At 36.4% G+C, this 21,597-nt stretch overlaps 1 protein-coding gene across 1 annotated transcript in view; it reads right to left on the bottom strand.

Annotated features, from left to right (window-relative positions):
- LOC117324561 (xanthine dehydrogenase/oxidase-like) overlaps positions 1–21,597 on the bottom strand; it is a 53,833-nt gene that overhangs the window by 8,976 nt on the left and 23,260 nt on the right. The window contains exons 13-28 of the mRNA XM_033880479.1: positions 21,237–21,349; positions 17,744–17,922; positions 16,732–16,894; positions 15,395–15,605; positions 9,862–10,040; positions 8,716–8,835; positions 7,722–7,943; positions 6,458–6,521; positions 5,907–5,976; positions 5,032–5,119; positions 3,814–3,900; positions 3,350–3,541; positions 1,903–2,048; positions 694–775; positions 497–592; positions 194–322 (exon numbers count right to left, since the gene is read on the bottom strand). Coding sequence (XP_033736370.1) covers positions 194–322; positions 497–592; positions 694–775; positions 1,903–2,048; positions 3,350–3,541; positions 3,814–3,900; positions 5,032–5,119; positions 5,907–5,976; positions 6,458–6,521; positions 7,722–7,943; positions 8,716–8,835; positions 9,862–10,040; positions 15,395–15,605; positions 16,732–16,894; positions 17,744–17,922; positions 21,237–21,349 — 2,141 coding nt within the window. The remainder of the gene's footprint in view (positions 1–193; positions 323–496; positions 593–693; positions 776–1,902; positions 2,049–3,349; positions 3,542–3,813; positions 3,901–5,031; positions 5,120–5,906; positions 5,977–6,457; positions 6,522–7,721; positions 7,944–8,715; positions 8,836–9,861; positions 10,041–15,394; positions 15,606–16,731; positions 16,895–17,743; positions 17,923–21,236; positions 21,350–21,597) is intronic.

Genomic DNA, 21,597 nt, shown 5'->3' on the forward strand with positions numbered 1-21,597 from the left:
AGGGCAATTTTAGGCAATGTTTCTTGGTAGTAGACGGTGGCTAAGTTTTACTAACCAACATACAAGAAAACAACAGTATATTTAACAATTAAGAACAAAATGGGGGTGATTTTTATTACCAAAGGAAACAACCATGATACTTGAGACTTGAGGAAGATTTGGGGACATGAAAATAAATGTGTTTTATGATAACCTTGATGGCCATGCCATTGAGATCGGAGCTGGCGCTTGCAGCAGTCGGCGAGGTGTTGGGAACCGTGTTGGTCGTTGTTTCACTGATATGAATCTTGGACATTGGAATCTTCAATGTTCTGCTGGCCACCTTAAAGAAAATCACATCAGAAATCAAAATAGAGTAAGAGGATGTGAAAAGAACTGGGGCAATTTTGTTTTGGGAAATAGTACTAGTATCTTATTACACATATCCATGACTGACCTTGACAAATGATGGTCTGAATTAATGAAGGTTGGGAAAAAAATTTTAAATGACACATACCTGTATCATCTTTGTGTGTAGTCCCTGGCCCATCTCCGTCCCTCCGTGAGCAATCAACACTGAGCCATCTCGGTAAATCATCACTAACGCTCCCGCCTGTAGCAGTAACATCATAATTTGAAATAATAATAACAATCTAAGTGAATTATATGTTATGTTGATATCTTCTTTATTTTGTATATATGTACATTACATACCTGATTCATGAATGTTGCAGTGAAGGATATCCCAAATTTGACAGGAATAACAGAAATTCCTCTCTTCTTCCACCGATTTTCACTACAACAGCAAAATCATATTTTATAGGGGTGATAATGTGTCATGTTTTCGAAAGATTTCATTCTACCGAGGGCATCTTCTCATATATTAATGGTGGGTGATGTATGTATCATTAGTCACTACGAAAAAAATATAGAATCAGAACACTCGAATGGTTAACCAAGTGTAAACTCTACCAATGATATTATTATACAAAATATAAAATACTAAAACATAAATGACGGTGAAATACTTATATGTATGACAAAAAGGATTGTTGAATTATATCACTAATATGGTAGTCTAGTAAAGAATTTTTTTTTCCAGATTGACCGAAGGCATTTATACAAAGTTTTTCCCTCTCAAGCTTAGTCTGTACCCTAAGGTATAATTAATAGAGTTGTCATGTTTCCATCGTTGAAATTGAAAAAAAATATTATCCATATGGAAATGTTAAAAATATCGCCGGGATGGCTGACTGATTGCCACTCTACCCTAAACACATACTAATCAATATAAAAAGGGCGAAGTGAGCAGGATTCTGTCTATACATTGTAGATATAAAGGTTATGCTGTCTACATTAGCATCAAAAAGTTTAGAGTAACAATGTATGAGGCAGTGTCTGACCAGGAATTTGTCTACAAAAATAGCAAAGGAGCAAAACCGCAATACAAAAAGCTCAGATGCTGAAAAACGTGTAATAAATGCACATTATATGATGTTTCACAAAACTTGAATAAAAATCTGCAACACAAGTTGTCTAGACATGATTCAGTATATAGTCATAGTAAAATGGTCAATACTGTGATAGAATGAGCAGAGCAGAGCTAAGTCCACGATGGTTCACAAAACTTTGATGGAAACTATAGGAGGAATTGTCTGGAATGGATCACCTACACAGACGGACGAACGGTCCATTGGCCAGACAATCAATCTGGTTCCAGTATACTCCTTAGTTTCGTTGTGGTTTTTAGTAATCTTTTGCAGATTAATGCAGTGGTGCAATTGTTTACTACAATAGATCCCAACAGTTTTGATTCGTGGTCTAGAATTCATTTGTATCCCTAAAGAAGCACATCAGGGAGTGTATGTGAGAAGAAAAGAGAAGCAGGAAAATAAATTGAAGACTTGTTGAAATGCCACTGACCTGTTGAAGATTTCGACCTCTCGGCTTCTGCGTTGGACATCACTGCACTGTAAGCACTCATCCCAACACCGCCGTATGTTACACTTGTCAAGAACCTGGTTAAAGTGGGTCAAATCTCCCTCTCTGTACAGATTTATTTCCCGGACCTGGAGAAAAAGGATAACAAATAGAGTACTAAGACATTTTTGTCATTTACAATCGATTGGTGACTGCGGTGATACATGCTATTCGCACATCAAGGCTCGTTGTTAATATCCTCATTCGCCTTGGAATGATTCGCCTAAATTATTTCATTATTCACTCATTCATTTACATGTATTACCAGACTTTATAGATACTAGAAACCCTAACGATAAATGAGCGACTGCTGTTTTTCGCTAGCTCATCACAAACTATTCTCTAACTATAGTCATTGTAGTCGCCAGCGAGTCTTCAATGAATCTGTAAATACTCAATGTTTGAATTAAAAAAATTGTTGTAGCATGTTTAAGTAAATCACAGGTTTTCAGTCGTTTTTATAATTGGAAACATGTACTTTTGTGACTCTGAAAATTGACATTATATATATCGTCATTTCTGTTACGTAATGACCGCCTTCCAAAATTTATGAATAATCAAGACTCAAGATTGCAGTTGATTTAAAGTTGATTAAGTATTCAAATATCTCATAAATATTTAAATTGATATTAATTCCCAAATTGTCATTTTCCTCTAACATACACGGTGTGTTTAATTGTATTAAGCATGCTTTTTTTCAGGAATTATATCTATTTTACAAAAACTGATAAAATAACGAGATGTATCTATCACGTTTGTTGGCCTGGACGTAAGTTTGTTCATCTGTCAAATACATTAATCACTGTATACGCGGCACGTGCACAACAACGCGGGATCACAAAAGAATTGAATCCTCACATCATGTGTATAAATGGACAAATGAAGAAAAACCCATCAGATTGTATTCGTCCAATGTCCTTCAATGTATGGATGCCTTTTATCGCACAGGTAAACCAAGTGCAATATCAGCTGAAGAATTTCCTTCCTTTCACTCAGACCGGAAGAACAAGCACAGTAACAATTGTCTACTGAGTGATTACAATTTTAGAGTACAATTGGTGAGGAGGGACCAAGGACATACCGAAAAACATATCGTTATGAATAATCTTTATGCCGATTAACACTACAAAAAAAATGTTTGAACAAATCATCTTCTAAAAAGAACAAGAAAACGTTTTAAACATATGATAACTGATAACTGTAAGACCGCTACAGTGAACTTGTGTTAAGAAATCACCTTTGTTTTGAATTTGAGATTCAAGGTCAATTGGAGGGCATTTTGCTGTGATTTTGTACGAAAACTCCATATCATGATAATCTGTATAAAGTATATAATCTAAAAACACTTACAGACAGACAAGGAGATATCCTCTGCTATATATAATCTTACCTTGGTAGGGGACATTTCAAGCGCAGTTGCTATGTCAGCCATATAGGTTTCGGACAGAAAATTGCCTTGTGGTCCACCAAAGCCACGGAAGGCAGTGTTTGAGGGTATGTTTGTCCGACATAACCGTCCCGTTACACAGATGTTTGGTATGTTATAACATCCATCAGAATGGAACATCGCTCTCTCAATGACCTGAAATGCAGACAAAAACATCCAAAACAGTCACGTAGATAGGTAAGAAAATTATTTATATTATCTACTACTACTACTACTACTACTACTATACTACTACTACGGAGACATAACTAATACCCTTTACGATCACCATTCCAGTTTACACAACTCTATTTAAGAAACCGCCGCACTTCTTGCCATCACTCAGATTGAATCCACAACCATTTCACCACATTACTTAGATCGGACGACAACAAATTCCTTCTATTATCACAAAAAAGGTTACTCACCGGTCTGGACAGGTCGAGGGAGCACCCGACATTGGAGTATATATCCAGTTCAAGTGCGAGAATCTTTCCATCTTTTGTAAATCCAACCTAGGCAGGACATCGAGAGCATTACATGTTTATAAAAGCATATATAGTTTGTTTTGAAAAAGACTATACAATCATTTAAAATTACGAAATCTTTCTTAATGACAACATTATTATCTCGAACTTATGGTAGAGTTTTTGGGGTGTAGCATTATCAGTGGCCGTATCCAAAACGTATCGGAAAGGGGAGAATTAATCACGGAAGTAATATATAATGTGTTTTAAAGTAGTTTCAAATTGAAAATATTCATACTAATATTAAATAGAATTCTAGGGCGAAAAAGAGTGTGATATCTTAAGCTAAACGCTTCATTTAGTAGTGCTTTCTGCTATGCAAAACGCTTCATTTTTTGTGTCTTTCGTTATGCTAAGCGTTTCATTTTTGTATTGTCTTTTGTTAGCTAAACGTTTCAAATTGGTTGTCTTTTGCTATGCTAAACGTTTCATGTTTCATATTTTCCCTGGTCCACTGGGAATATTATAACAGGTTCAAATAACTTCTTTTGTTTTCCCCGACAACACCTTTGGAAATACACAATATGTCAAAAGGGTGACAGAAACATCCAGACGTTTTGTCATGCAGACTTATAATGCGATGGTTGAGTGGACATATAGCCTTGTGACTAATAGTAAATATTGATGGTATAATATTGGACGTGATAATGGTCTGTCAGATGATGGTGGTATAATATTGGACGTGATAATGGTCTGTCAGATGATGGTGGTATGATATTGGACGTGATAATGGTCTGTCAGATGATGGTGGTATGATATTGGACGTGATAATGGTCTGTCAGATGATGGTGGTATGATATTGGACGTAATAATGGTCTGTCAGATGATGGTGGTATGATATTGGACGTGATAATGGTCTGTCAGATGATGGTGGTATGATATTGGACGTAATAATGGTCTGTCAGATGATGGTGGTATGATATTGGACGTGATAATGGTCTGTCAGATGATGGTGGTATGATATTGGAGGTGATAATGGTCTGCCAGATGATGGTGGTATGATATTGGACGTGATAATGGTCTGTCAGATGATGGTGGTATGATATTGGACGTGATACTGGTCTGTCAGATGATGGTGGTATAATATTGGACGTGATAATGGTCTGTCAGATGATTTACCTTATACTTGCCATAGAAGGGATGTCTGCCGCCTGAAGAAATCATATCCTCGTCTCTGTCCAACATACATTTCACGGGGCGGCCAAGTCTGAAACAATATACAGTGATATTTCACGGGGCGGCCAAGTCTGAAACAATATACAGTGATATTTCACAGGGACACCAAGTCTGAAACAATATACAGTGATGCTTCACAGGGCGACTAATTCTCAAACAATATACAGCAATATTTCACAGGGACACCAAGTCTGGAAAAAATATATAATAAAACTAAAAGGCGAAGAGGTCTGAAAACAAAATAATCAGTACCAATATTTGAAAAGACTTTTAAAAAATGTAAACAGAAATGATAAAATTTAGATGGGAAGTTGCAAAAGCCTCATAATTAAATAAATTTCACAATTTTCAAATTTTTATATTCAACAGAACGTCAAGACCATGACATTCTGTATATTTTGAACCCTACCATTATTCATTATGATTGCAGACTATGCTGCAACTTCCACTTAATATTTGTGAAATTGCCAGTTACCATATTTAATGTCCCGATGAAGATAAATTGTCAAGTCAATTAAATAAATGTTGATAAAGGCCAAAATAAATAAGGTCATGTCAGACAAAAAAGCTAGGCTATCATTAAGGTTGTGCGTCAGTAAAGCCAATTGTCGGCAAACCAAGAATATGGTAAAGTCAAATGTACTTGGTGTATTGAAGCCAGGGTTGCTGTATAGTGTATATGTCAGTAAAGGCAGTGGTCGGTAAACTCAGGTTATGATAAAGTCAAGTGTATTTGCTTTATTGTAGCCAGGTTTTCTGGTATATTGTAGATGTCAGTTAGTGTAACTCGGGTGTCGGTAAAATAAGGTTTTACTTACTTCGCTGCAGCTAAGGCGACTGGTACACTATAAATGACACTTCGTGTTTCCTTCCCTCCAAACCCGCCTCCTGTGGTTTTCAAGAACTAGTCAAATGAGTTTAGGCACGAATTTTAAGGTTCACATACATTTCTGGAGTACGTATAGATTGCGCATGCGATGTGGAATCTGAAAGTCTAGATTCAACTACCGAGCACGTGAGTAAATATTAAATAAGTTAATACATGGTGATATTCGATCTCGCGCTTCAAATACGTTTGTCTCATTCGTCTATATACATTATGGTGGATATTACACTTTTGTGACGTCACAGCTAGATAGGTCACTATCTACTATGTTCCAGAAAATCGCGCAAGTTTCAAAAACGACACAATATTAGCGCGTAATTCCTTCACGACATTTCATACTTCAACGTTAGCTAGCAATGAACAACCATAACAAAAGCATTCAGGGTACACTTTAAACTGCACATTCAACATAACTTGAACTTAATTTTGAAAAAAAAAAAAATCATAACTGTTGGATTGTTAAATTGGATACTCATTTCTCACCCATTCTTTTCACACGGATGACAATCTTATTTTCGGCAACACCAAGAGCCTGAGCTACCATCATCTGTAAACAATTTTCAGATACGAAATCAATACATCGAAACAAGTTTAACAATCAAAAAAGACCAATATGTATTTAAATTATCAATACCTTAAGTGATGTCATCATATTTGATAATTCTGTCAAATATTTTAAAGTGAATTCTGGTGTCACAATAGAGATAATGGCTAGTGAGCCAAAATCATAGAGTACTTTAAACGGAATGAACAAACAAAATGCATTTTATTCCCGAATATTGTTAATTTTGTGATAATCAAAGTTGATCCACAGTTTATTGATTATGAATCCATTATAATGTTTTTTTTTGTCTTTTACCATAATCATAACAGGTTTTGTGTTTAATCTGAACCTAAGCAGGGTTCTTTGCTTGACCAGAGTCACAGCAGGTTTTGAGTTTTACCAAAGTCACAACAGGTTTTTAGTTTTACCAAAGTCACAACAGGTTTTGAGTTTTACCAAAGTCACAACAGGTTTTGAGTTTTACCAAAGTCACAACAGGTTTTGAGTTTTACCAAAGTCACAACAGGTTTTGAGTTTTACCAAAGTCACAACAGGGTGTTGTGTTTAATCTCAGCAGGGTTATCTTTATATCCGAGTCGAAACAGGTATTTGTTTTTACCTATCTTCGTCTCAACAGGATTTGGTGCTTTATCTAAGTCTCAGCAGGATCGGATTCTTTACCTGAGTCTGAGTAGGATTTTATGCTTTACCTGAGTCTCAGCAGGGTTTTATGCTTTACCTGAGTCTCAGTAGGATTTTATGCTTTACCTGAGTCTCAGTAGGATTTTATGTTTTACCTGAGTCTCAGTAGGATTTTATGCTTTACCTGAGTCTCAGTAGGATTTTATGTTTTACCTGAGTCTCAGTAGGATTTTATGCTTTACCTGAGTCTCAGTAGGATTTTATGCTTTACCTGAGTCTCAGCAGGGTTTTATGCTTTACCTGAGTCTCAGTAGGATTTTATGCTTTACCTGAGTCTCAGTAAGATTTTATGCTTTACCTGAGTCTCAGCAGGGTTTTATGCTTTACCTGAGTCTCAGCAGGGTTTTATGCTTTACCTGAGTCCCAGTAGGATTTTATGCTTTACCTGAGTCTCAGCAGGGTTTTATGCTTTACCTGAGTCTCAGTAGGATTTTATGCTTTATCTGAGTCCCAGTAGGATTTTATGCTTTACCTGAGTCTCAGTAGGATTTTATGCTTTACCTGAGTCTCAGCAGGGTTCTGTGTAGAAACAAACATCTCGATTTCTCCATCTTCGTGTTTAGGTACAGCCAAAGCCGCATTTGTCTCCAGATAGAAGTGTTCCTGTCCTCCTACGTGTACCTCCCCCTCAAGTATATGGTCACTCATTTTAAATCCTTCTCCCAGGTTTCCTTTCTTAATCACCCCTGGTTCTCCATAGTATGAATTTGCAGCAATGGCTTCCTGTTTGAAAATATATGAATTGTGCTTCAGTTGTCTCCCTTTTCTATCATCTACTGGGTTTCTGGTATATTCGGACATACATGTAACACATACATTTGTATATACTTCTCGACAAAGGAAACGTATTAGTTATTACACAGACGTCTGTTTCTGGTCAGTATTTATAGAAAAATATATTAGCCCCTACTCTTATTGTATCCAAAAGGTGAAACACTCAAAAAGTCGGAACTGGAGCTGAAGTTTCATTCACTTCCAATTCAAGTTCAATCCGACTGAAATATCAAATGTCTTGAGAAGGTTACAGTGTAATCACCAAAACGTCACGCTCAAATCATACACTGGCTGTAATTTACCAAAGCACGGGCACATTCACATTTAACAACCTGAAGGGCATGTTTTATAATATATTTCATTTATTGACCGAATGGAATTTAACGGAAAAATTGGTTTGGTTTGGTTTTGTTTAACGTCCTATTAACAGCCAGGGTCATTTAAGGACGTGCCAGGTTTTGGAGGTGGAGGAAAGCCGGAGCACCCGGAGAAACACCACCGACCTAAGGTCAGTACCTGGCAACTGCCCCACATAGGTTTCGAACTCGCAAACCAGAGGTGGAGGGCTAGTGATAAAATGTCGGGACACCTTAACCACACGACCACTGCGGCCCTTAAAGGGATACAAGTTCTGTCGGTTGTTGACTAAAGTTTGTGATTAAAGGGACATAGATATATTAGTTTCAATGTTTGTGACATTCAGTGTTTAATATCAACCTACTTTTATCGTGATGATGGGTTTAAACTCTTCATATTTAACTTCGACAGCCTTGGCAGCCCTCTGGGCGTGTGTCTGTGTGTCTGCAATAACGGCACCAATTATCTGTCCCATACACACTACCTGTAACAAATGGAGGTATCGTGGTCATCAAACATGTCATCAAAAGGTATAGGTAGCAAAACTGTCTGGTAAAATATTTTCCGTCATAGTCGTATAATATTCTTTTGGCCCCGGATATGACGCGGCAGGTGGCGTTACTGGTCAAGATGAAGTATTTGATTGGTCCATGTAGCGGTAATTGCAAAATGCAGATATGCAGTTAAAACGAAACAAAGTTGAGATTGAATGCAAGATGAATAAGTGGATGTTTTTCTTTCAAATGACACATTAATAAAATTATATTCCTGATTCAACTTCAGTCTTGTTATCACCAAAAATGATTCAAACTGATTTGTTATCATTGCTGAAACGCATTAATTCGTTAATTTATATTTATTTAACCAGCAGTTTTACATTATTACCACCAGCATTAAAACTATGCCGTTTATCTTTTTTAAAAAAGATCTTTCTTGTTGTATACAATTCAATTGATGCTATCCAACTAACTGATGCTCTCCAACTAACTGATGCTCTCCATCTAAGTTATTGAGTTTTTCATTGTCTCATAGTAATAATGAAAATGTTTAGCAACCATAGACAATGTTTCGCATTTAACAGCAAGTAGTTTCCATTTCTTAATCGGCGTTTGTGTACCGTTCATGTGAATACATATGATGATGTTTTCTTTATTTCATACTTGGTTTTCAAAGCCAACCAATGGAACTAAAAAACTCATATATTATACATATACTTATATCAAATCCCATCGTAATATAATACACTCACATATATCAATATATATATACTTCAAACCCAATCGCAATACCCTATACCCATATATCATACATAGACTTATACTTCAACTTTAATCATAATACTGTTATATACTATACTCACATATACCAATATAATACTTCAAATCAAATTTCCTATACTCACATATACTTATACATATATTTCCAATATAAATCCAATCGTAATACCCTAATATCTGCTATAAATGACTTTAAGTGACAAAACCGTTCAGCCAATATATGAAGAAAATACCTTTTCTGAAGCCATAAACTCTTCATCGTGTTCAATGGGTCCCCACATGTTATGTCCAGGAATATCCTTATAGGAAATGAAGTCCACAACACCTGGCATTGTCAAGGAAACACTGGGATCTACTTCTATAAGTTTGGCATTGGCTTTGGTACTGAATACGAATGCCAGGTTCAGCTCATCTAAAGGAATGGCAAAAAGAATCATTCGGAGTAAAATTAATAAGTCTTCATATAGGGAAATATTTCTAGGACTAAGTATTAATGTTAATATTTAAGGAAGCTTATAGATGATAACCTTTATATCACAATACAAACTAATACTTTCTTGTCACAGGAAAATATCCTAGGTAATATGCATTATCAAATCTCCATGTCAGTATATATAATTAAGTCTTAATGTCAGAGTATAATAGTATACATCCTTAAGTATGAATATAGTATTCCCTATTATTAAGGGAATGGTAGCATATATCTTTAAGTCTCCATGTCAGAGATAGGTAGCATACATTCTTAAGCCTCAATGTCAGAGATTGGCAGTGTCCATTCTTAAGTCTTCATGTCATAGAAGGCTAGTATACAATTTTAAGTATCCATGTCAGAGATAGGTAGTATACACCCTTAAGTCTCCATGTCAGGGAAAGGTAGCATACACCCTTAAGTCTCCGTGTCAGAGAAGGTAGTATACACCCTTAAGTCTCCATGTCAGGGAAAGGTAGTATACACCCTTAAGTCTCCGTGTCAGAGATAGGTAGTATACACCCTTAAGTCTCCGTGTCAGGGAAAGGTAGTATATACCCTTAAGTCTCCATGTCAGGGAAAGGTAGTATACACCCTTAAGTCTCCGTGTCAGGGAAAGGTAGTATATACCCTTAAGTCTCCATGTCAGAGAAGGTAGTATACATCCTTAAGTCTCCATGTCAGGGAAAGGTAGTATATACCCTTAAGTCTCCATGTCAGAGAAGGTAGTATATACCCTTAAGTCTCCATGTCAGGGAAAGGTAGTATATACCCTTAAGTCTCCATGTCAGGAAAAGGTAGTATACACCCTTAAGTCTCCGTGTCAGAGATAGGTAGTATACACCCTTAAGTCTCCGTGTCAGGGAAAGGTAGTATACATCCTTAAGTCTCCATATCAGAGAAAGGTAGTATACATCCTTAAGTCTCCGTGTCAGAGAAAGGTAGTATACACCCTTAAGTCTCTATGTCAGAGAAAGGTAGTATACATCCTTAAGTCTCCGTGTCAGAGAAACGTAGTATACACCCTTAAGTCTCCGTGTCAAAGAAGGGTAGTATACACCCTTAAGTCTCCGTGTCAAAGAAGGGTAGTATACACCCTTAAGTATCCATGTCAGAGAAGGTAGTATACAGCCTTAAGTCTCCATGTCATAGATAGGTAGTATACACCCTTAAGTCTCCATGTCAGAGAAGGGTATTATACACCCTTAAGTCTCCATGTCAGAGAAGGGTAGTGTATACCCTTAACTCTCCATGTGAGAGAAGGGTAGTATACACCCTTAACTCTCCGTGTCAGGGAAAGGTAGTATATACCCTTAAGTCTCCATGTCAGAGAAGGTAGTATATACCCTTAAGTCTCCATGTCAGAGAAGGTAGTATATACCCTTAAGTCTCCATGTCAGAGAAGGGTAGTATACATCCTTAACTCTCCGTGTCAGGGAAAGGTAGTATATACCCTTAAGTCTCCATGTCAGAGAAGGTGGCATATACCCTTAAGTCTCCATGTCAGAGAAGGGTAGTATACACCCTTAACTCTCCATGTCAGGGAAAGGTAGTATATACCCTTAAGTCTCCATGTCAGAGAAGGGTAGTATACATCCTTAACTCTCCGTGTCAGGGAAAGGTAGTATATACCCTTAAGTCTCCATGTCAGAGAAGGTAGTATATACCCTTAAGTCTCCATGTCAGAGAAGGGTAGTATACACCCTTAACTCTCCATGTCAGGGAAAGGTAGTATATACCCTTAAGTCTCCATGTCAGAGAAGGGTAGTATACATCCTTAACTCTCCGTGTCAGGGAAAGGTAGTATATACCCTTAAGTCTCCATGTCAGAGAAGGTAGTATATACCCTTAAGTCTCCATGTCAGAGAAGGGTAGTATATACCCTTAAGAATTACTGTTAGAATAGGGTAGTATGCAGAAGTGTCGTACCATAGTAGGGTAGCATACATCCTTAAAGTGTACCTTGAATTATTTTTATGTTTATGGTAATTTATTTTTAGATAAAATTGTAAATAAAGTACAGTGAAAAGAATTATGTGACAATATTGTATCGTTTTCGAGATATGTGCGATTTCGTGGAATGTATACCTGTATGCGAATGTCATTCGTCCTAGATAGTCACTTATCTAACAGTGACGTCATATACGCAAATGAGACAGATGAAGCAGGCTATCAAATATCACCGTGTAATACAGTGCGATGTCACTGTATTTTAACATTTGACATTGAAGTATATGTTGTACTGAGGAGATTGGTTGCTGTATCAACATTTTATATATAATGATGGATTGATATTCGGGAAATGGCTGGTCAATTGTGATGTCACAGCTATATATCTATAAGCGAAGAACAGCCCCAATGCTTGGCTATATAAAGACAGATTATATCTCGGGTCAGCGAAGACAGTTTTAGGTGCAGTTTTCGATAACTTCTCTTATCAAGTATCAAGTGATATCAAGTATCATTCTGGGTACACTTTTAATGTCCGTGTCACAGTCGGGTAGCATACGTCCTTATGTGTCTGTGTAACAGTAGGGAAGCATACGTCCTTAAGTGTCTGTGTAACAGTAGCTATATAGGGTAGCATGCATCGTTAAGTGTCTGTATAACAGTAGGGTAGCATACACCCTTAAGTGTCTGTGTAACAGTAGGGTAGCATCTGTGTAACAGTAGCTATATAGGGTAGTATACGTCCTTAAGTGTCTGTGTAACAGTAGGGTAGCATACGTCCTTAAGTGTTTGTGTTACAGTAGGGTAGCATACGTCCTTAAGTGTCTGTGTTACAGTAGGGTAGCATACGTCCTTAAGTGTCTGTGTAACAGTAGGGTAGCATACACCCTTAAGTGTCTGTGTAACAGTAGGGTAGCATACACCCTTAAGTGTCTATGTCACAGTAGGGTAGCATACACCCTTAAGTGTCTGTGTAACAGTAGCTATATAGGGAAGCATACGTCCTTAAGTGTCTGTGTTACAGTAGCTATATAGGGTAGCATACGTCCTTAGGTGTCTGTATAACAGTAGGGTAGCATACACCCCTAAGTGTCTGTGTAACAGTAGGGTAGCATACACCCTTAAGTGTCTATGTCACAGTAGGGTAGCATACATCTTTAAGTGTCTGTGTAACAGTAGGGTAACATACGTCCTTAAGTGTCTGTGTAACAGTAGGGTAGCATACGTCCTTAAGTATCTGTGTAACAGTAGGATAGCATACACCCTTAAGTGTCTGTGTAACAGTAGGGTAGCATACACCCTTAAGTGTCTGTGTCACAGTAGGGTAACATACGTCCTTAAGTGTCCGTGTAACAGTAGGGTAGCATACACCCTTAAGTGTCTATGTCGCAGTAGGGTAACATACGTCCTTAAGTGTCTATGTCACAGTCGGGTAGCATACACCCTTAAGTGTCAGTATAACAGTAGGGTAGCATACGTCCTTAAGTGTCTGTGTAACAGTAGGGTAGCATACACCCTTAAGTGTCTGTGTAACAGTAGGGTAGCATACGTCCTTAAGTGTCTGTGTAACAGTAGGGTAGCATACACCCTTAAGTGTCTGTGTAATAGTAGGGTAGCATACATCCTTAAGTGTCAGTATAACAGCAGGGTAGCATACGTCCTTAAGTGTCTATGTAACAGTAGGGTAGCAACACCCTTAAGTGTCTGTGTAACAGTAGGGTAGAATACGTCCTTAAGTGTCTATGTCACAGTAGGGTAGCAAACACCCTTAAGTGTATGTGTAACAGTAGGGTAACATACGTCCTTAAGTGTCTGTGTCACAGTAGGGTAACATACGTCCTTAAGTGTCTATGTCACAGTAGAGTAGCATACGTCCTTAAGTGTCTATGTAAAAGTAGAGTAGCATACGTCCTTAAGTGTCAGTATAACAGTAGGCTAGCATACACCCTTAAGTGTATGTGTAACAGTAGGCTAGCATACACCCTTAAGTGTATGTGTAACAGTAGGCTAGCATACACCCTTAAGTGTATGTGTAACAGTAGGGTAGCAAACACCCTTAAGTGTATGTGTAACAGTAGGGTAACATACGTCCTTAAGTGTCTGTGTCACAGTAGGGTAACATACGTCCTTAAGTGTCTATGTCACAGTAGGCTAGCATACACCCTTAAGTCTCTATGTCGCAGTAGGGTAACATACGTCCTTAAGTGTCTATGTCACAGTAGAGTAGCATACGTCCTTAAGTGTCTGTGTAACAGCAGGGTAGTATACACCCTTAAGTGTCAGTATAACAGTAGGCTAGCATACGTCCTTAAGTGTCTGTGTAACAGTAGGGTAGCATGTATCCTTAAATGCCTGTGTAACAGTAGGGTAGCATACACCCTTAAGTGTCTGTGTAATAGTAGGGGAGCATACACCCTTAAGTGTCTATGTAATAGTAGGGTAGCATACATCCTTAAGTGTCTATGTAAAAGTAGGGTAGCAACACCCTTAAGTGTCTGTGTAACGGTAGGGTAGCATACACCCTTAAGTGTCTGTGTAACAGTAGGGTAGCATACACCCTTAAGTGTCTGTAACAGTAAGGTAGCATACGTCCTTAAGTGTCTGTGTAACAGTAGGGCAGCATACACCTTTAAGTGTCTGTGTAACAGTAGGGTAGCATGCATCCTTAAGTGTCTGTGTAATAGTAGGGGAGCATACACCCTTAAGTGTCTATGTAATAGTAGGGTAGCATACATCCTCAAGTGTCTATGTAACAGTAGGGTAGCATACACCCTTAAGTGTCTGTGTAACAGTAGGGTAGCATACACCCTTAAGTGCCTGTAACAGTAAGGTAGCATACGTCCTTAAGTGTCTATATAACAGTAGGGTAGCATACACCCTTAAGTGTCTGTGTAACAGTAAGGTAGCATACGTCCTTAAGTGTCTATGTAACAGTAGGGTAGGATACAACCTTAAGTGTATGTGTAATAGTAGGGTAGCATACATCCTTAAGTGTCTGTGTAACAGTAGGGTAGCATACATATTTACGTGTCCATTTAACATTTGGGTAGCATACATTTCCGTGTTCCTGTAGGGTAGCATTATTACTGAAGTGTCTTAATCACAGTAGGGTGACATATGTCCTTAAGTGTTCATGTCACAGAAAGACAGCACGCATGATTAGCTATCCATGTCAAGGAAGTGTATATGTTTGCATCCCTAGTGCCCGAGTCACAGTAGGGTAGCACGCATCCTCATATTTCCATGTCAAAGTTCAGTAACACAGTCGTTAACAAAACAGTTCTCTTATTTCAACACAGAAATAGCTAATATACTCGCTCGATGGTGTAGTTTACATAAACGGGTACCTTTGTATGGTGGAATGTCATCAACATAAGTAGCCTCCCCTGTCGCCTGTTTGGCGGCAGATAGGTGGTTAAGGGGGCGCCCCAGTGGATCGTCAACAGGCTGGTCCGGGGCTACTTCTTCAAATACCTGTGTACTGTTGATGGACTGTTTTTGGAACAGAGCTGTGGCACTGCGATAGGATGACGGAACTTTGTTTCCATTGGTCAGGTTCTGAAACGAAGATTTGTTAGTGATAATAATATTTGTGCTTTTAAAGTTGTATCATAATTGCTGTAACAGTAGAGACCGTGCATAAAGGGTGAAAAACAAAATGAAAACGAATACAACAACAACAAAACAACAACAACGACAACGACAACAAAACAACAACAACAACAACGACAACAAAACAACAACAACAACAACGACAACGACAACAACAACAAACAGAGTGTTACGTCAAACAGGATCCAATCGGAATGACGTCATATTATTTTTTTTTTGCGTTAAAAAAAATTAAATACTTTCAAGGTTGAGATCATTCAGTTGAGTACTATGGAACTTCCTGTAGTTCCAATAATATAACTAAAGCATGACCCAAAAAGCATGACCCAATGAGAACGCGTTTCATGAGTTCTCGATGTTTTGCGCCAAGACCTTAAAATTTGATAGCTTCATTTCTTCGAATTAACAAAAACATACTCAAACCCTTATTTAGTCTTTTAAAAAAAAGTACGTTACAATGAGATCATAAGAGCCAGATGTCATTGTACCAATGTTTTTATTTTATGTTTGATATCCTCTAACATGTTACAATCGTAGAAAAACATTAATGATAAGGTATTTAATCCAGGTGACAGCTTGGTATAGGGTATGGTGTGACACATGGTTAAGTTACAATTTGTGACATTTAGTCATAAAAAAATGCCACTTGTATATGATATAATATGATATTTATCAAAGATTTTTCTTAGGTTTTCAATGCTAACTGCTAAGCCATTTTAACCTAGACTCATACCTGGAAGGTAGTTTCTAGGTATTCAATTACTATGATTTTGCATATTACATGTACTCAAAGTCAATTTAATTTCGTGTTTTTCAAATCTGACAATGACCTATTTGCAAGGATGCAAAAAGGTCCATGGTGTCGTGTAATGTTTGAAGAGTTTGATATATATACATTCATTTAATTGACATGTTTGGGAAAATTAATTAATACCACCGAAAGTAACCAAACAAATAAGCAAAAATAAAAACAGAGGGGTTACACATTAATGCATTAATCTGGATATAACAAAAGCTGTAATATTGATGATGTCATCAAGGTAAGTTCGGTTACTTTCCAAGAAATATGTACCTGTTTGTTGAGGCTGAGCTGGACAGTGAGATAAAACTTGAAGAAGAAGCTAACGGTAAGTGTACTGCGGTACTCTGTCATACCACCTGGTGAGCCAGCTGGCAGAGGAAGATCGTCCACCAAAAGTTTGGTCATGTCACTGACAAGGTCATCATTCCACTCCCTAAAATAAAAAGTCAGAGGCAATTAATATGCTGTCAATCAAATAACAGCGTGACTTGTACAATAGCTATCGATTTGGCATCAGTATGTGTGCGCTGCGAAGAAGTGTCTGTTGGATACATTCGGCATTTGCATCATAGAGTTTAAGCACAAGTGTATACTGAAATGAATTGCATGTTGGCCAATACATGTATCTATGACCTTCACATCATTGAGTCCAGACCCAAGTTTATGCTGCAATGAGTTGTCAGTTGAACCCATCGCTATGACCTAGATAATCCCGTGTCAGACACGTGTTCACTACAATGAGTTGAATGTTGATATCAAGTTATGTCCTTGACATCATGCAGTTCAGACAAATGCAAACTGCAATTATTGACAGTTGACCCCCAATTATGACATTGCCTTCCCTGACCCCGACAACCATACACAGCAATGTGATGATCGTTGACCCCTAGCTGTGACTTTGAGAACCCCCTTGTCCATACAAGTGAACACTGCAATGGATCGAGTGACGACCACATTCTCTGAAATTGACAACCCAACACGTGACCAACTACGCTACAATTAGTTGCATTCCAACCTAAGCAGTGACACTGACATGCCTAAGTTTAGAAAAATGTACACGTCATTGACTTGATTGATGATCCCTGGCTATGACCTTGACAACCCTAATTCAGGAAAGTTTCACTACAATAATAAGCTGTTGACCAATGGCAATCAAATGGACCTCCCAGATTCCAGCTAAGTGTTCACAACAACGAGTTGGTGTTTGACCTCTAGTTATGACCTTTACAACCGTGAGCCCGTAAAAGTGAGATTAGACACGCTGTAGTGAGTTTTCCTTTACCGGCCAACTGCCTGTTTCATAGCCTTGACCGGCATCACGGTGGTGGGCGCCATTCCACCAAACGCCATACTCATTTCTTTGACAGTGCTGCCCTCTAGTAGTACACGGATTCCAGCGTTAACGATGGCAATATCATCTTCTCTCCTGTACGCCTGCTTGTAGCCATAGAAGTATTCATTCTGCAATATAAATCAACACCATTGCCAGCCATATTTAAGAAATAATTAACGATGATTCGTGTATTATTGCAGGATATACAACGAGGACGAGGATATCTTGCAATTAAATTAATAACGAAGGCCGCAGGCCTGAGTTATTAATTAATATTGCAAAATATCCGAGTCCGAGTTGTATATCCTGCAACAATACACGAGTCAAAGTTGATTATTTCTATTCTACCATGTACTGTTTAGTTCTGAGATCGACCTCTTTCTAATAGAAAAAAAGCAAAGAAACCCCGAGAAAACCTTGTAATTTATTTCTGGAGTATTGCATTATTTGTTGATGAAATATACAGGCAATACAGTACTACGATCAAGAGCATCTATCATATGGCATTGATTTTGAAAAAAAAGGATAAAAAAATAAAAAAATAAAAAAAATAAAGGGGGGGGGGGCCTCCCTAGGATTCGAACTCGCATCGTGATAAAAAATTATTGGAAGACGGAGCCATTAGCCCACTCGGCTATGGTAACCTTTTGTAAAATGTGTGAATATTAGATATATAAAATTGTAACAGCCGTGACTCACTACCGTGTATTATTGCCACGAGCGTGGGTTATTGGAAAATAATACATGGTTTTAAACCAATCAAAACTGGCGTTACATAGGAAACATGGTAGAATTTCTAATCTACCATCAACGACATTTATCTTTAAACAAAAATTAGGATGAAAATCTTTGTTCATTTGACATGTACCCCTGTTTGTCTGAATCCCGACCTTCATTTTTTCGAAAAACATATTGCAAACCTCGTCGAGGGAAAAAGTGGAAGAAATAGAAATAATGTTTCGGGACATTATAAGAATTACCAGCTTGAGCTTATCTTTTTGTTTTTAAAAATACAAGGAAATCAACATCAGGTGTTCTGGAATGGTAAAAGTGTTGAACAAAACCTCACTTTCCTCGCAAGTGAATTCTCCCTAAACAAACCCCTGTGTGGTCTGAATCAGACTTACCTTTAGGTTAAAGTATTAGAAAATTGGTTAAATCAACTTAGTTGATTAGGATAAGAAGCGTTTTAAAGCAAAGTATTCTTATCTAAATTTAAAATCCCTGTTTGGACCCCATCTCTTACCCCCTCCCAGTCTACAGGACTAGAAACATACAATCTCAGAAATGTTTACCCTCCACAAGGATATTTCAGATAAAATTTATGGCTGGACATCGTAAATATTAGAAAATATGTACCGCACTTGATTATAAAAATTCAAGGACTTTCAAGATCAGAGCAAACATCACGATAACCGCGTTGCTAGCTCCAATGTAACTTCTGACGATTGTATGAATAAACACACCTGTGTTAAAAACTTGACGGGTTAAGTTCAGTATTGTAGATTTATTCAGGTAAAATGGCGTCATGGTAAAATTACATCGTCCGACTCGTCTTACAAACAAAATTGCCTTGTGTATCTGTATCAAAGCTCTACCATATATAACATAAATAATTATATATAGATATAACATTGTAACTATATACAGATATAACATATATAACTATATACAGATATACCATATATAACTATATAACTATATACAGCTATACCATATATAACCATATACAGATTTAACATATATAATTATATACAGATATACCATATATAACTATATACAGATTTAACATATATAATTATATACAGATATACCATATATAACTATATACAGATATACTATATATAACTATATACAGATATAACATTTATAATTATATACAGATATAACATATATAATTATATACAGATATACCATATATAACTATATACAGATATAACATTTATAATTATATACAGATATAACATATATAATTATATACAGATATAACATATATAATTTTATACAGATATAACATATATAATTATATACAGATATAACATATATAATTATATACAGATATAACATATATAATTATATTCAGATATAACATTTATAATTATATACAGCTATGTTATATATAACTTTATACAGATTTAACATATATAATTATATACAGATATACTATATATAACTTTATACAGATTTAACATATATAATTATATACAGATATACTATATATAACTTTATACAGATTTAACATATATAATTATATACAGATATACTATATATAACTTTATACAGATATTACTTATATCACCTAAAAGAATGATACCATTAATTGCCATATACAGTTCTATGAATTGAGTATTTTCAGTATCTATTAGTTTGGACACGCCTAACCATTTTAACATTAATGAAGAAAAAGTAATTTCATTAATTAATTGTGGACAGTAATACCCCCCTCCCCCCCAAAAAAGACAACCAAAAACAAACAAAAACCGAAAAACAATATACACGTTTGATTGTTCCTATAGTAGAAGCAATTATCTGGTATTCATAGCATAAAACATGACAGTTTGATATAAGAAAATAAAATATTTTTTACTGATTTTCCGGCCTTTCTTGAAAAAATTTAACGAACCAAACAAGTAGCATTTTATGTAAAGTATGGTAACAGAATTAAAATATATACATGCTGTGGTAACTTAACTGGTCTGGGAATAATGAATTATGTCTCACGTTTTACTGACGATTCTAAAGGGGTCTGTAATAGGAGAAGGCAACATTCTTTATGCATTATGTTCACCGATTTATTCATGTAACCAAAGTCGCATGTTCAACTGTGGAGAGATTCTTAAAATAGAATATAAGATATACATACATAGATATTCTTTTATGTACGTTAACTCTTTTCTGTCTACAAATAGTCAGAAGTGGATCACGTGTCGGTTTATTAAATACGATTATTGACTTCAAAGTCAACACCATTTTTTTTTTAAATTTCACTTTCTAAAGTATGAATGCGGAATTTAACAAAAGAAGGTATTTGGGATATTAATAATACAATTTACATTCGATAAAACAATTACAAAGACGAAGAAGAAAGTAAATATTAATTTCAATACAACATCTTTATAATTAATGATTAAGCTTCTTGTTAAATTCTGAGAATTTTTTACTGTTTCACTATCAATATACCATACATATTTTTGTCATGGGTACAGTTTCTATGTAGCCTTTCTTTTTGGTTAATACCTTGATTTATCAACCGAAGAAAGATACTATTGACCATGAGTATCATGTGGTAAAGAAAATCATTTCTTCGTGGGCGAGAATAATATAAACCCAGAGCCTTTAATATACCTGTCGACCCTCGCTATTTATGAAGTTAAATTTATTATCATAAAAAATATCAGTGAAACTTCATTTATTTTACATTCAAACACAAATTCTATCTCACCTGTTGCGTGTAAGGTATTGTCAATGACACCAGAACTTCATTCGAATGAGCTGCAGTTTTTCGGTATCCGACGAAGAAATGTTCATCCATGGGTATCGTTCGTTTTTTACCACCTTAATTAAAAAATAAATAAATAAATAAATAAATAAAAAATAAAATAAAATAAAATAAAAAATAAATTAAAAATACATTTAAAAAAAAAAAAATTGCATTAAAAAAAATGCAATATCCAAATATACATATTCATAGTGGTCTTTACCTTTCTGACACTTAGGTATATATTTCTTGTGTCCTTTACTCCCTGACACTCGGCTGTGTTGTAATGCCATCTTAGGATGACATTTGTGGATAGTTATTATTT

The sequence above is a fragment of the Pecten maximus genome, chromosome 3 (genome assembly GCF_902652985.1).
Source record: "Pecten maximus chromosome 3, xPecMax1.1, whole genome shotgun sequence".
Classification (NCBI taxonomy): domain Eukaryota; kingdom Metazoa; phylum Mollusca; class Bivalvia; order Pectinida; family Pectinidae; genus Pecten; species Pecten maximus.